The sequence below is a fragment of the Chlorocebus sabaeus genome, chromosome 21 (genome assembly GCF_047675955.1).
Source record: "Chlorocebus sabaeus isolate Y175 chromosome 21, mChlSab1.0.hap1, whole genome shotgun sequence".
Taxonomy (NCBI): Eukaryota; Metazoa; Chordata; class Mammalia; order Primates; family Cercopithecidae; genus Chlorocebus; species Chlorocebus sabaeus.
The window spans coordinates 21,066,692-21,082,571 of record NC_132924.1 but is presented as its reverse complement, the minus strand read 5'-3'; the positions used below and the strand labels follow the sequence as shown (position 1 = coordinate 21,082,571).

Here is a 15,880-nt window from a genome sequence, read left to right as displayed (position 1 = left end):
CGTTTTAGTTTCTATGTATTTCCATCTCTACCCCTCTGCCCTACACTCCAACTAGTGTAAGGCAGAATTACATATACATGACTCAACCCTTTCTCCCTGATAACATCTCTTGGCACATCCAAAGGGTCACTTGCCCACAAAGTTATCAGTGACTGAGCTCTGACTTATCAATATTATCTCCCCCAGGCCTGGCCACATAGGCTCCTTCCTAAAATAGTTCTCCTTATCGCCTGGCCTAGAGCAAACATGCATCTATCTGCCTGCAACAAGCAAAGTATTTCCCCATCCACACAAATTCCCAGGAAAAGCAAACTAAAATGTAAAATGAAAACACTGAGTTTATTGAATTTTAGGACCATCACCTTAGTGTTTTTAAGTCTTAGAAACGTGTTAATTATCATAATGGTTCTGGCCTTTTTGAGCCTGAGCAAATTTTTGGCATAATGAATCAGGCACCAGGAGGATGCCATGTGCAGTGTCCGTGTCTTTCTGTAGCCACAGGACTGTCACTTGATTGCCCCCTGTGGTGTTATGGTTCTCTAGAATGGCTGACATAAAGCAAACAAATGATATTGCTTCCTCATGGCAGAGGACTGAGTAATCTGCACATTTATTAACCGCTGCTCAGTCTTGTGGCTGTTCAGATATTGTATGTGCCACGACATCGTTTCCTTTGTGGCTTCCTGATGCTGAAAATCTTTCCTGGTTAAACTTCTATCATACTGTATCAAGAGTGATAATGAGTCGTAAACATATTTGGCATGTATGACTTTATTAAGAAAATTTGTTAAGGAAGCAGATGTTAGTGTTTTGTTACATCCTTCATATTCCTGTGAACTTACTAAGGGAAAGCTTTGCTACATCAAATAAGGAGATGCCTTGTTTCAATTCGATCCCAAAGGAGATTTAATTTCAGTAGAGTTTACAATACACTACCCTCAAGGAGACAGAGAGGAAGGTCTCCATAAAAGATTACTTACATCTTACTATACCTGATTTTCTCAGGCAGCACTTGGACCAGCAGAAGAAATGATAAATTGCTAATGGCAATCATTTGGAATATTCTGTGTCTCCAGTGACTCTTTCTTCTTATGTCCGTGTTGCACCCAGATCAGCAATACTAGAATCTTATTATAGTGGAAAGTTGTACTGGACACTTTTGAGACAGACACAAGTGTGGTAGAAAGATCATAGGCTCTGCTGTCAGATGGACGCATTTTACTTTAACTTACATTATTACATTTTACCTCCTCAAATGTATGTCTTCATATATAAAATAGAGCTAATAGTGAAAAATCTATTTCACTGTGGCTTGGTGCATGCAAATTGCCACCTCGGTATTAGGCAAGTGTCAAGTATGGTCCTCTCACACTCACTCTGTCCTTGCTTTACATTCGTGCTGGTTGGACTGTCCAACCCTGACAAGTCACACAGAAAACTCTGCCCATTCAGAGAATCCATGTGCATTTTTTTTTGTTTTGTTATGCCATATTTTTGTCCAACTGACTTTTTTTCCTCCTTACTCTCTTTTGTTACTTTGGTCCCTGCAAAAAAAATAGAATGGTTGGCAGACATTTAAGTGATGAGTTTTTGATCAACCAATGTAAAATAATAAGAAAAATGTTTGCCTTAATGACTTCTGAAGAGGATGAAGCATCATTTCATTAATAAAGTAGATAGCTTCTGCCCCTTAGACTGGACTCCCAAATTCTTGCCTAGAATCTTCAGTCTCTGGGGAAGAGAGAACTGAATCCAGTCAGAAATATAATATGTATACAACCTCCTGACCTGTTCTTAGGACTAATCAAAACTCAGGTTTTCCACTGGGCAACTAGAAAATTCCTAAGAATGAAGGAGTTATTTGATTCTTGCTAAGTGAAGACAGCGCACACAAAATTACCCTGCTGACCACCACTTGGAATGGTTCCCTTCACAGGGCTTTGCAGACTCCTGTGCTGGAGGGGAAAGAATGCTTTCTTAACTTGTAATTTGGTTCTGGGATAACTTAATTAAAGGCCCCACTGCCAAGAAGGATAGAATTAAAGATGTAGGTCTGGACTTCGAATATCTTGACTTTACAGTTCATAAATCAACTTTGTATTTCACTGGATTCTATTGTATTTCCTCTTTTATTTAATAGTTGTTATTTTTCTTATTTTCTGGGCTACTTAGCCTTGGGAAAGGTTGGAACACCAAATTAAGACTTCAAATGTAGCTTAAAGAGGATGCAGTGACATCTGGAGGACCTATGTTTCTGACAATATGGGGGACTATATGACCAGAGAAATCCTGGCAGTAGAAAAATGATTAGAAAACATGCATGCAGAGAAGCAGGCACTAGAACCCTCATTTGCTAATACTCTTTGACTTAGAACCTGAACTTTATGGGCCATAAGAAATGAGGATCTAACAAGAATCCTGAAGTCCACACTAGATGGGAGATAGAATAGAAACTTCAAAATAAAGATTGGACATCTAAAAGTCAGCAATGTCAGTGGATGAACTAGGTAAAAAACAAAACAAAAAAGAAAGCAAAAAAATTTTAAAACCTGCCACTGAAGACTGAAGAAGGAAACAGTAGATATTCTAACCTGTTTGACTATGGCTCTTGAAGGAAATACATAAAAAGAAAATCTCTCATTTTTCTGGGGCGAGGAGGTGAGCTAGATACAAATCTATTGTCCTATATATAGGAGAGTAATTAATTCTACTTGGTGGCCCAAAACCACCAAACAGAAAGTTAAGTTTAATTTGGTTCTATTTCAGAGGTGCCCTTAAGCACTTAGAAAAATAAAATGCAAATCATCTCTGGATTAAGAACAACTGCACAGCAATGGTAGATTAGATAGAAGATTGAATTCATGATGGGATACGTAGATCTGAATAAATTAATTACAACTCAACCCAGAGAGAGACACACACACAGAGGAAAAACGAGAGGCAGAGACTAATATAGAGTGATCACATCTAATATATAGCTAAAATTTTCCTTAATTTTATATATGTAATTTATTATAATATATATTCTAATGTTTATATAATGTATTATATCTTATATATATACATTTATATATATAAATATATATATATATACATTTATATATATAAATATATATATATATATATATGCAGTTCCAGGGGAAGCTAGAGAGAGTAGGCAGAGGCAATACTTTACCATGCTTAAGAATTTTCCAAAACTTTCGAGGACATAATTTTTCAGACTTAGAAAGTCCTAAAGACTACATGGATTAAGTAAAAATTAAATAGATTAAATAAAAAGGTATTTAGGTTTAGACTGATGGCGGTTAAACTGTAGAAAACAGAAGACATAGAGAAGATCTTTAAATCACCCAGAGAAAAAAATACAGATTACCTACAAAGCAATGACAATTAGAATCATGGCCGACTTCTTGAAAACAATAGTGAAACTCGGAAGACAACGGAATAATATCATCAGTATGCCAACAGAAGATAACTGTCAGCTTAGAAATGTACAACCAATACAACTCTTTTAGATTGGAAGCAAAGTAACTTCTGGGAAAATAAAACCAACTTACTATGGAACTTACTCTGAACAGGTAAGTAAGGAAATTCTAAAGAACATTCTACAGGAAGAGAGAATATGGCCGCTAAAGGGAAGTCTAAAATAAAAAATAAAAAAAAAATGAGGATCAAATATTAGGATAAACATACAGTAAGCTAAAATCATTGATTTTGAAAAACAGTATTGATAATAATGATTTCCAGATTTAAAAAACAGAAAATCAAAATGCTGAACCCAATTGCAGGTGACTGTGGTTGTCAAACTATGTACTGAGGCACTCATGACATCCTAGTGAATGCACAGGGGCACTGCAGGATGTTTATAATTTCTAGGGAAACAGGGCAATGTATGTTGGACACAGCACAGAGTGTGTTCAAGTTCACAGCTTCGATATTGAATCACTCTACATTCCTTTGATAAACATATTTGATCAAACTCGGTTTTTGGATGGATGTAGCTATGAAAAAAATGCAAGTACCAAGAGAAAATCAATATAAAACAAGAAATATGGATGGAGATATCTGATTCAATTCCAAGATTGAAGTTTTGCTGTGCCTAACAGGTGTACATATACTATTAGAAAGTAATAGTGGCTAAGAATCAAATAAAGATTTTTTTCTTTTATTATAATTTATGTCTATTGTTTTTTCAAATGACTACTCAGTTATTAGGATATGAATACATACTGTTTTTAATTACTTAATAAACAAAACAATACTACTTAATACACAAAACAGTATTCCTTTTTGCCTAAGGACATTATGAAAAATGTACAGAGACAAAAAATATGGGGAACCAAGACAATTTGAAAACATCTGGCATATAAATTGGTAGGGAGATAATTGGATCCTGGCATATAATTGCTATGGAGATAACTGGTATTGATTAAATTTTTATTTTGTTAAGTTAAATATGCATGTTAAGACTTCTAAAGGAAAAAAAGTTTCATCTTGATACAAAAATTAGGCAGGGGTGGTGGCGGGCACCTGTAATCCCAGCTACTCGGGAGGCTGAGTCAGGAGAATCACTATAACCCGGGAGGTGGAGGTTGCAGTGAACCAAGATCGTGCCACTGCACTCCAGCCTGGGCAACAAGAGCAAAACTCCATCTCAAAAAAAAAAAAAAAAGGCCGGGCACAGTTGCTCATGCCTATAATCACACAGATCACGAGGTCAGGAGATCAAGACCATCCTGGCCAACATGGTGAAACCCCATCTCTACTAAAAATACAAAAATTAGCCGGGTGTGGTGTCACGCACCTGTAATCCCAGCTACTTGGGAGGCTGAGGCAGGAGAATTGCTTGAACTCTGGAGGCAGAGGTTGCAGTGAGCTGAGATGGCAGCACGGCACTCCAGCCTGGGCAACAGAGCAAGACTCCATCTTAAAAAAAAAAAAAAAAGAATATCCTTTTGATAAAGCATATGTCTTCAAACTAGTAAATGTGAGGAAACAATCTCAATCAATCTCAAACAAGGCAAAATGGGAATTTTTCTTATAGGAGGCCAAAAATAGGTACTAAGTAAGGTTCTAAAATGAATTCAAACGTATCAAAAATGTCAATTCATGTAAATGCAGTAAACTTTTCAGTTAAAAAGCAAAGATAGAATAAATCCTGCTGTTTTCTTTTTTTTTTTTTTTTTTTGAGACAGAGTCTTGCTCAGTCGCCCAGGCTGGAGTGCAGTGGCGGGATCTCAGCTCACTGCAAGCTCCGCCTCCCAGGTTTACGCCATTCTCCTGCCTCAGCCTCCCGAGTAACTGGGACTACAGGCACCTGCCACCTCGTCCAGCTAGTTTTTTTTGTATTTTTTAGTAGAGCCAGGGTTTCATCGTGTTAGCCAGGATGGTCTCGATCTCCCGACCTCATGATCCTCCTGTCTCGGCCTAATCCTGCTATTTTCTATTTTCAAGAGATACACCTAAAACTAAAAACTTAGAAAAGTTGCATATTATAGGTTAAACAATGATGTATGAAGAACATACAAACCAAAATGAAGCCAGTGTAGCTTTAGTAATGTTAGATGCTACCGACTTTAAAACAAAATGCATTACTGTTCAAGTCACCTCATGTCAATAAAAATTTGAATTCACCTGAAAGAGGTAATTATTCTAAAATTATACAAGTTTAAGACAATAAATTTGATCACTTATGCAGTTGTAAGTGATCAGATTAATGGAGAAAAATTATATGATCCTCCCAGTAGATGGATTAAAAGCCATTTGCTCTAAGTAAACATCTATAATAAAATTTCTCATCAAACTAGGAATAGATTCTATAACTTGATAAAGTATGCCCATTATTCCTTGTCACAAACATACTCAGTGATGAGGCATTAAGTACATTTCCTTTAAAATTAGGAACAAGATAAAAATGTTTTCTACTAAAACTCTATTCATCAATATATTTCTAGCTGAGAAAATAAAATTGAGTCCCCTCTTACATTATCCCCCAGGAGACCATAATTTTAAAAAAGATTTTTATTTTGAGATAATTATAGATTGACATGCACTTACAAGAAATAATACAGAGAGATCCCATGTAGCCCTGTTCCCCAATGGTAACTTCTTGCAAAACTATACTACAGTATCACATTGAGGGCATTGACATTGATATAGTCAAGATAGAGAAGAGTTCCATCACCATGAAAATCTCTCCTGCTGCCCTTTTGTAGCCACATGCACCTCCCTTCCCTCCACTCCCATCTCTCCTCTAGCTTCTGGAGACCACCAATCTGTTCTCTATTTCTAGAATGTTGTCATTTCAAGAATGCTATGTTCAATGAAATCATATACTATGTAATCTTTTGGATTGGCGTTTTTCACTTAGCACAATTCCTTTAGGATTGATGCAGGTTGTTGTGTGAATCGATAGTTTGTTCCTTTTCATTGCTAAGGAGTATTTCATAATATGGATGTACCATGGTTTTTCCTGTTTATTTTATTATTTAAATATTTATATAAATATTTTCCTGTTTATTTTCCTAAATTTTATAGTTATCCATTTTCCATTTAAGTCTATGATCCATTTTGAATTAATTTTTTACAGTGTGAGCTTTATGTTGAGATTCTTTTCCCCCCAGTTCCAATACACATGTTTCAGTGCTATTTGTCGAAAAGGCTGTATTACTTCCTGTATTGCATTTGTACCTTTGTCAAAAATTATTTGGACATATTTGTGTGAATCTATTTTTGAGTTCTCTGTTGTTCTATTGATTTATGTGTCTGTCTCTCTGCCAATGTGATATTCTCCTAGTACCTACTTACTGTTTAGCAGTTATATAGTATATCTTAATAACAGATAGAGTAATTATCTCTTACTTTATTATTTTTATGATTGTCTAAGCCATTCTGAGGCTGTTATCTTTCCATATACATTTTAAAATAAACTTTTTAAAAAGTTTACAAAAAAACTTTCCTAGGACTTTGGTAATAATTGCTCCTTGCCCACCACTCACCTCCTGCTGTTCGGGTCGCTTCCTAACAGGCCATGGAGCAGTACTGGTTTGCGGACCCCTGATACCATGGACCATGGTACCGGTTTGCAGACCCCTGATCTAAGTAAAGTTAGGGATTTTCATGTCAATTTGTTTTCATGAATTTATGTTGTTTTTTTTGAGGGCACAGTTTTCAGAAATAGTTGAATTAGCTTTTTAATATATTCATGGTAAGTTTTGTCTTCGGTTGTATAACCTTTCAACTATTATTCCAAGGTTGTTTTCCTATTATGCTAAAGGAATGACTAAATTGCTAAAATGGAAAATAAAGAATATTAGTCCAGTGTTTTTTGCTTAGTAAAATATTGTGTGTTTTAGAAATGGTTTTCTGAGTATTCCTAATGAAGAATTCTGTAATTGTTTTCTTCAAGTTGAGTAGATTAATTTCATTCACATGTGTAAATGTGCATGCCCATGTTTCTTGGCTTTCCTTTACTGATAATGACCATTGTCCATGCAGAGCTTCTCAGCATGGCCTCTGGAGTGTCTTAAAATATGTACAGTGTATATGGCAGATTCAAGATCAGCTGGAAGCTGCTTTAGAAAACTGCAGAAATTTCAAGGCAACACTGGAACTTGATATCTAAGTTCCTAAAAATGACTGTATTTTGGAAATTCAGTGAAACAGTTTTGTGTCTAGAGAACTCTAGGCATTCATTAAAAGCTTACAACAAGAGCACTCCTCCCTACTTCTGTAAAATAAAGAAACCAAAAGGAACTACCTGCAACTTACTCAGTTAATTCAATTTAATTTAAAAAAATTCAGTAAATGTTTATTGAGCATCTACCAGATAGTGCCAGATAACATTCATGGCACTGGGCATGTAGCAGGGGACGAAACAGATAATATTATGTAACAATAACAGACCAGTGGTTTCTGTTTAATTAGAAAGTTTCCCTTAAAAGGCAGTAAGCTTCTTGAGGGCATGACCTTGAGTTTTCTGTGACCCAGTTTTTCCTCAGCACTTAACAATGCCTGGCACATTAATATGTATTTAATGCTTATTGTTAATTATCATTCATTACTGTTAGTACATTTAATATGTGTTCAATGAATGTACCCAAAGCCACACATCTTGAACTTGATGGAGCCAGAGTTTGAACCCCGTCTATTGGTAACAGGAAAAACAGTTGCCACTTCTTGTGAGCACGCTCTGCACCAGGGCCTATGCTCAGGGCTTTATACTCATCATCTCACTTCTTCCCTTAGAAAGAGATATTATTATCCCCTTTTTACTGATATTCTTTTTTAATTTTCTATTTTTTAAATTTTTAAAATATTTTTTTGAAATGGAGTCTTTCTCTGTCACCCAGGCTGGAGTGTAGTAGCACAATCTTGACTCACTGCAACCTCTGTCTCCTGGGTTCAAGCAATTCTCCTGTCTCAGCCTCCTGAGTACCTGAGATTACAGTGTGAGCACACACTACTGTGCCTGGCTAATTTTTTTTTTTTTTTTTTTTTAGTAGACGTGGGGTTTTGCCATATTGGCCAGGCTGGTCTTGAACTCCTGAACTCAGGCAATCCACCTGCCTCGGCTCCCAAAGTGCTGGGATTAAAGGTGTGAGCCACCATGCCTGGCCACTGATGAGGGTTTTGAGCCTTAGAGTACCTAAGTGCCTTGCCCAATATCACCCTCTGGGTCCATTCCCTTCAAATCCTTCCAGTTTTCACAGCCAGAGTATCCTTGGCTACGTGCAATGGTGCAGGTCAGTTTATTAACTAATAGGACCACATGGTGCCATGTAATCTGTTCGACTGATTTTCTTTCCCCACTGAAGTGACTAATTTGTTTTACAGAATTGACCACATCAACTAGTTATTTTAATGGTAAATCAAATAATGCTTTTCCATTTTTTTTTTCCCCTCCAACTGCCAGGAACCTGGCTAAATTAGACACACCTAAATTATAATCCAAGATCAGCCATTTAATAATCGCGAAATCTTGGACAAATAGCCCCTCTAAGTTTCTAACACCTTATCAGTAGAGATGAAGATAATACTTCCTACCTAGTCTGGTTAATGAGAGGATTAAACGAACAAAGCTTTAGCTCCTAACACAATGCCTGACCCTTAAGGAGGTTTGTAGAGCAGCATCTGCTGTTATTACGTTTATCATTGCTGTTTTTAACCTTAACATCTAATTTCAATATTATCTTTGTTCTCTGGTCTTTACTAACCTCCCTGACCTAAGTCATATTATCTTAATCTAACAAATCATCAACTTCTTTCAAGATAAGCAGAGTTACTTACTTGCTCCTCATTGGATTTGTTCCTTTGTTATGGAGCTTAAACTGTGTTATAACAATTTATATGACTGTGTTATATAAAAGCTCTCTTATTCTGTACCCTCTCTTCTAATTACATACATTTTTAATGCAGGTTCATTCATCTTTTTACTGCCAGCTTCTTCATTTTGCCTAGCATATGAGTGCTATGGTGTTTGTTGAATTGAATGAATAGGTCATATCATTATTCACTGTGAATAGATAGGTCAGTTCTCTTTTGTGCATTATTGCTAATGCCATTGATGGTATTACTTTGATTTTGATATGTGTAAGGACAGTGTAGTGTTTACAAATATCATTTGTGTATGTAATGTCATGTCTTTTCGTTTGAATATTCCTCTCATTTTCCATAAATAGTTTCACTGTCTATAGAAAGGGTATCGATGTTTATTTTTTGCATTTTTTGTCTTGCTCGTGCTATATTACCAATTTTTTTCTTCTGCCATTTCTGCCATAGGACTTTATAAAAAGACTTTCTTACTTTCACTTAAACTTTTATTTCCCACGTTACTTTAAGGTATACATTTTACTCTTTCCCCCCATCATTAATACATTACCATTTGACTCTGTCATTAGGCTGTCAATCTGTAAAATGCTTGAGAAAGAGAGAGAGACCTTATTTAAATAGGCCTGATACTTTGCTAAAGAGGTTGGCGCACTGTCTACAATTCTATTCTTGTCAAGAATAGGCTTTTGAAATTTCAAGGAGAAGAAATGGAATTTAGAAGAGCTACTAAACCATGAAAGACCTAGGAAGGATAAAATAAGTAAAATGAAGGAGAAAACAGTAAAATCCAAAGATATTGCCAAATGGACAAAATTCACTACAAAATTCTAGAGAAATTCCCTGCCTTATAGTGAAACAACTCAATGTGCAACAAAGAATGCCCCGAATGGCCTGACCTAGCACCAAGGCATGAAACTCTCTTCAAGCCTTGAACATCTTAAGGGAAATTGTAGCGGTTAATTGTTACTGGTCAGAAAACGAAGCGTTTTTAAATTGAATTTCTAGGTTGAGGTGGTAGAGGTCCGGGTGTTGGGGCCAGATGAGAAAAGAACAAGGAAACGTTTAGTAACCATTCTCCAAAAAATGTTACGCAAATAGTGGTAACAGGTAGTTCCTTCATTTCCAGTAAAGTTTAGAGGAGACAAATTTAATCATGTAGCAAAGTTAAGTGTCAAACATGAAAGGGAGTTGAAGGGTAAAACGTGAAAGGGTAATGAAGCAGGAGAGATTTATGTTAGAATTCAGACAGACTTCCTGGGTTCTGAAATCCTCTAATATGTTACTAAGCAGAGCAGGATTCGCCCCACAAACAAGGCTGGAGAGTTTTCCAAGATTCCAAGTCATTAGGCAGGGTTTCCAGGGACAGCACTGCCACAGACCGCATTGTTCTGTGGGATATTCTGACCTGATTCGCGAAGAAAGCCTATGGAATCGTATGGACTTCACACTTTATATAAAAAGGTGGGTGGCAACCAAGCAGGGGAATACATCCGTTCCTTCTGAACATGGGGCTCACACCAGCCTGTTTGCCTCATAATTGCATGCATGCTACAGCAAATAAGAAACTGCAGTTAGCTTCCTCTGCCGAACGTAAGAAGAATTTAAATTTTTGCTTAAAACGGAATGGTTTTCAATGCAAAGGCATTGATAAGGTTAAAGTTTCATACTGAAAATATCCTATATAGACAGCAATCGGCGTAGGGGTGGAGAAAGTACACTCTTTAAACTGCTTCCGTGGAAAATTTCAATCAACTGCTAGCTTTTGCTTCACAAAACTTTGACATATGTCCCTTGACCTTTACCAACTACCCTTTCACGTTTGACACTTAACGTTTGCTACATGATTAAAATTCAGCGTTAATTAATTTCAACACTATCAGTTAAGTTATATTTAGCTAAGAACACTCACTTTTGTCTTTCGTGAGTAGCACTGCAGTGTTATTACAAAGAGGTAGTCAGGAGGGCAACAGAGATACGAGGAGAGAAGAATGATTCAGTGTGCAGATAATTGTTTTGAGTGAAATTTAGCTCGGTATTTTTGTTCCTGTCCTCAGTAGAACTGAGATTTAGCACCTCCCGTTGGCATTTAGCCCCCACCCCCACATAGGAGGAAGCTGTGCTGGGCGGGTGCTGAGAACGAGCCACACCAGAATTAAATTATAGCACAATTCTAACACTGGCGAGAATTTTATCTGGCCAGCTCTTGAGTACAAACCTGGTGATCCCAAAAGAAAGAATCTCTGTGTGATGTGTTATCATCCTCAATGAGGGAGGTTGACATCGTTGTTTAAAGAGCATCACCCAAAAAGTGGTAACCATTTCCAAAGGAACCAGGCACAGCCAGAATATTTAGCCATAGCAAAACTGTATTTCTACACTTAAAAAGTCACCCATGAAGTTGTCTTATTGATGATTTATTTTATGATGTGACCAAAAACTCACTAGAAATAAATAAAACCCAAGAAATGTAAGCTCTTTCTGTGAGTTTAGCAAAGTGAGAAAACATGTTATTAGTTTCTTTATTCCACGCTCGTTTACTCTGCCAACAGATTATGGTAAGAAGGTAGATAGGCAAATCTTACTTTTACCGGAAGCTCAAAATGCTGTAGAACCATTATAACAGCCACTCTTTGGGATGCTGGCATGAAATTGTGGTCTGTAAGATTACTGTGCCACTGAAATACTTCTGTCCTTTAGATGCACGTACAGGACAGGAAGAGAGAGGTTCTCTGCTTGGTAGATAGTGCAGGTGAAACACAATTTATAGGTAAGATATCCATAAATGTCTTACTGAGGTTCCAGTAATAGATGTTGGATTCTTTGAGACGGTATAACCAGGTAGCCTCCAATTGTTTTTTGTTTGTTGTTGTTGTTTTAAAAAAAAGAAAAAAAAAGTAGCATTTCTATTTGTGTATCACAGAACATTTTGCCTCTAATAATTCAACACTTATGTTCCAGAATTTGGTTCCATGCCCTCAGCTCATCCACCACTTATAGTTGGAGGGCACTGCAGATTTTGTCTTTTTGCCTACCCCCGGGAAACATTCCAGCCTTCATTTGCCAGGGATTTAAGTTGCTTCATTTCAACAGTCAAGTGATTCAGCATCAAGTATATTTCTCTTGTCAGGCACTGGTAGAATGTCCCTGCACTAGTAACTGGCCTTAGATCTTAATCCCAAGCCAAGGCTACCTTATGTTCTTGATGGGACACTAGATACCTATCTCGGTCCCATTGTTGTGCTATTAGGAGGATTAGAGCACCTAATATATAAAGGAGGGTATTTTTTATTATTGAATGTGTTTAGATTTAGTAGATTTAGTGTTTAAAGATTGGGTTTAGAATAAAGATAGCATTTGATTTTTACATATATTTTATAAAAGGGGGTGGGTTAGTTTGAAGTAAGTTTATAGTGTGTGAAAGTAGGGATATAGAAGCAGGATAAAGATAGTTAATTAAATTAAAATAGGTTTATAATTTAGGATTGTATACGATTGTTGTTAAGTAATTTAGATGTTTATTATTTAGGTTTTGTATTGGTTTATTTTATAATTTTTATTATGGTGTTTAGATAGTTGTAGTTTTAGGTTTGTTTAGTTTTTTATGATTTTATTGTATTTTTTAGGTAAAATAGAATATTTGAAGTTATTACAGAGAATAAAAATTTATAAAAATATACTTATCGTTGTCTTTGAAATAAATTAATTTAATATGGAAAAATTTATTTTATTTTATTATTATTTTTTAAATTTCCTGCCTCACCATTGCATGAGAACCTAATCAGCCCTCTGGGATGAAGTCTCTGGCTTTTTTACTCCAGTATCCTGGAATCCTGTTTCTGAACTCTAGTCTTTTGCTTCAGGTCTTGACCACCATTGAAAACATTCCTGGTTCAGCTTCCCTGTGCACGCCTCTGACCTGGGTCTCCTCTGGATTTGCTGTCTGCTGCTCATTTGCTTGTCACAGCAGCCCTGAATCTTTCCACTTCCAGCAGTCACCAAGCCTTCTGGATACTCTGATTTATTCTTCAAATGGACTGACTCCCCATACCTTCTGCTGCACAGTTTTCCAGGAGCATGTGTACCACCCCAGTGTGCTGCTCTGTTCGAGGTCCTATTTCTTGACCTTGGCCGAGTCCTGCCATAAGGTTATGCAGGAAAGGGCTGAGCTTTAATATTAGGGGAGCATCCATAGATGAAAGAGAGGAAATCATCTGCTATATTTAGGGGCAAATAAAAATTTTAAGAGTGGGAAGGTCTTATTGAAATGTTTTCTAGTCCATGAATCCTCTAGTCTTTTTTGGCTTCATTTGGTGTATTATAAGATGAAACATTATTTTTATGTCAAGTATTTACTTTCAAATTAAAATTTTAAACATCTCTGTGTTTTGCCATACCTTTCTTTGATGTTGACTGAATAGATGACTGTCCATGCCTTGTAATTGAAGATGGTTTTATTTTGTAAGTTATTTTTCTCTCTGTTTTTGCCTTTTCAGGTATTACACAACAGCCTTATTATGGAGATGGAGCATCCGACTGTGGGGAAGATTTCCGTCCCAGGTCTGAAAAGTTTTGGTATTTTCTCTAACACCTTTCTTTATTAATTGTCCCATATGCTGTTTACTACAGGTAGCTTATGAGCTCCCAAACAACTTTCCAAGACATTATACAAATTTATAACTTTGGGTAAAAGGGGAATCCTAGGACTGCACTCACAGAAATGTATGATGAGACTACGACATTGTGTCTTAGTTCTAAGGAGTGTCAGATTGCCACAATGACAAAAAAATGCTTGCATTTCTTAATTTCATTTTGTGTAATCACATGCTCACGAAAGTACATCATGTAATTATCAACAGGTTGATAGTAATAGGTATGGCCAATAACAAGAAATAGAGTGTGGCTCATATGAGAATTGGAAAGAAAGCCAGGCAAGATATAATTGGAGTCCAAGGAAGGTACTGACTTCCCAGGCTCGGCCTTTTTCTTTCATAACTGTGGTTTAAGGTATGGATCTTGGCTTTACAGATCAAGAAACTAAATGTTTTCAGTACGCCCAGAATAGATTGAATTTTTGTAAGTTGACTCATACTAAACCAACTCATCAGAGACCGCTGCCTAAGCCCAAATGCCAGCTTCTTCACTTGCAGAGGGAGCTCTCATTTCAGCAGCCAGTAGCCTCATGCCGACTCTCAAAGCATCCTCTTAGGTGGTGCATTTAAACAATAGTGAGAGCCTGTGACCAATACATTTCCCTCCCACAGCCTTCATTTCTCTGATAATCGTAATATTACCTTTATCAGATATTTTGTTTCTCTATTCCAGGCATTGCTAGAAAAATCCACATTCCAGCAATGGAGTTCCACATTATTTGTTCATTGTGTCCATATTTTCTAGGCTATATACAAACCAAGCACTTATTTTTTTTTTTTTCTTTTCTTCTGGCGGAGGTCAATTAAATTAGTTAGGATATACTTTTTGTTATTGTTTTTTCCTAAAATCATTTCCTGGTCATCTTACTTGAAATTTAGGTATTTGCCAAACTCCTCAGTCACCTCAGTCAGGTGCATAGAGTATTTACTTCTATAGGTATCTGGTCTCATTTATTGAAGGACTATTCTTGTTAATTTTATCCTAAATAGAATCTAATTCTAAGATTTGGGATCAGCTTTATAATAATCTCCCACAACCTACCAGATAGTGACCACTCGCACATGAAAAGAGTAAGAAGAGGGAAGTATGATGAATAAGAAAGTTGAAGAGAAAATTCTAATGTTCAAGAACACAAGCAACATTATGCATGGTTTAAGGAAGGTAACTAAGAGAGCAGGTATAAGCAAATGAAAGACTGAGATCACATGTTCTAGGGAAATGTTATATGATATAGAAAAGTGGTAGAAAAAAATGTTGACAAAAGCTAAGAAGTTCATTAGTTCATGCACTCATCTATATTATTGCATATATACTATGTGCCAGGTACTGCTTTGGGTCCTAAAAATACAAAAATAAACCAGACAACTTCAGCCCAGTCCACCTGGAGCTGATACTTAATAGGAAGTTGAATAATGTTACAACCAACAAATGTTTCCATAACTGTAAGTCATAAGTGCAAAGAAAGAAAGAAGAATGTGCTGTCATAGAGAATGATAGGGGTCAGGTGGGGCCTTCTGTAGTTTAGGTGATCGAAGAAAGTCTCTGAGAGTCCGACTTATAACATGACACTGAAGGCAAAAAGAATAGAGGACAAGCATTTCCAGCAGAGGGAACAGCATGGGAGAAAACCCCAAGGTGATGAAGAGTGCGGTGTGTTCTAAGCCAGGATGAAAGGTGGGAAAGTGGGGCACGAAATGAGACTGGAGCGATAGGGAGAGCCTGGGGGCCCCGTTAAAGCTGGGTTTTCTCTCATTTTAAATAGGGGAATAAAATGACACAATTTACAGCTTAAAGCAGAGTGTCAGGTTAGGAAGTGATACAGGAGTTTAGGTGATAGTGTCTTAAATTAGGGTCATGGGAATAGAAATAAAGAGAAGGGAGTGGTCAAAATAAAAACGTA

At 36.7% G+C, this 15,880-nt stretch overlaps 1 protein-coding gene across 4 annotated transcripts in view; it reads left to right on the top strand.

Moving 5' to 3' along the window:
* Positions 1 to 15,880, top strand: part of SUGCT (succinyl-CoA:glutarate-CoA transferase) — a 747,336-nt gene that overhangs the window by 617,336 nt on the left and 114,120 nt on the right. For all 4 annotated transcript variants that reach the window (XM_073008940.1, XM_073008939.1, XM_073008938.1 and 1 more), the window contains one exon: positions 13,824 to 13,887. In XM_073008940.1, the coding sequence (XP_072865041.1) occupies positions 13,824 to 13,887 (64 nt within the window). The remainder of the gene's footprint in view (positions 1 to 13,823; positions 13,888 to 15,880) is intronic.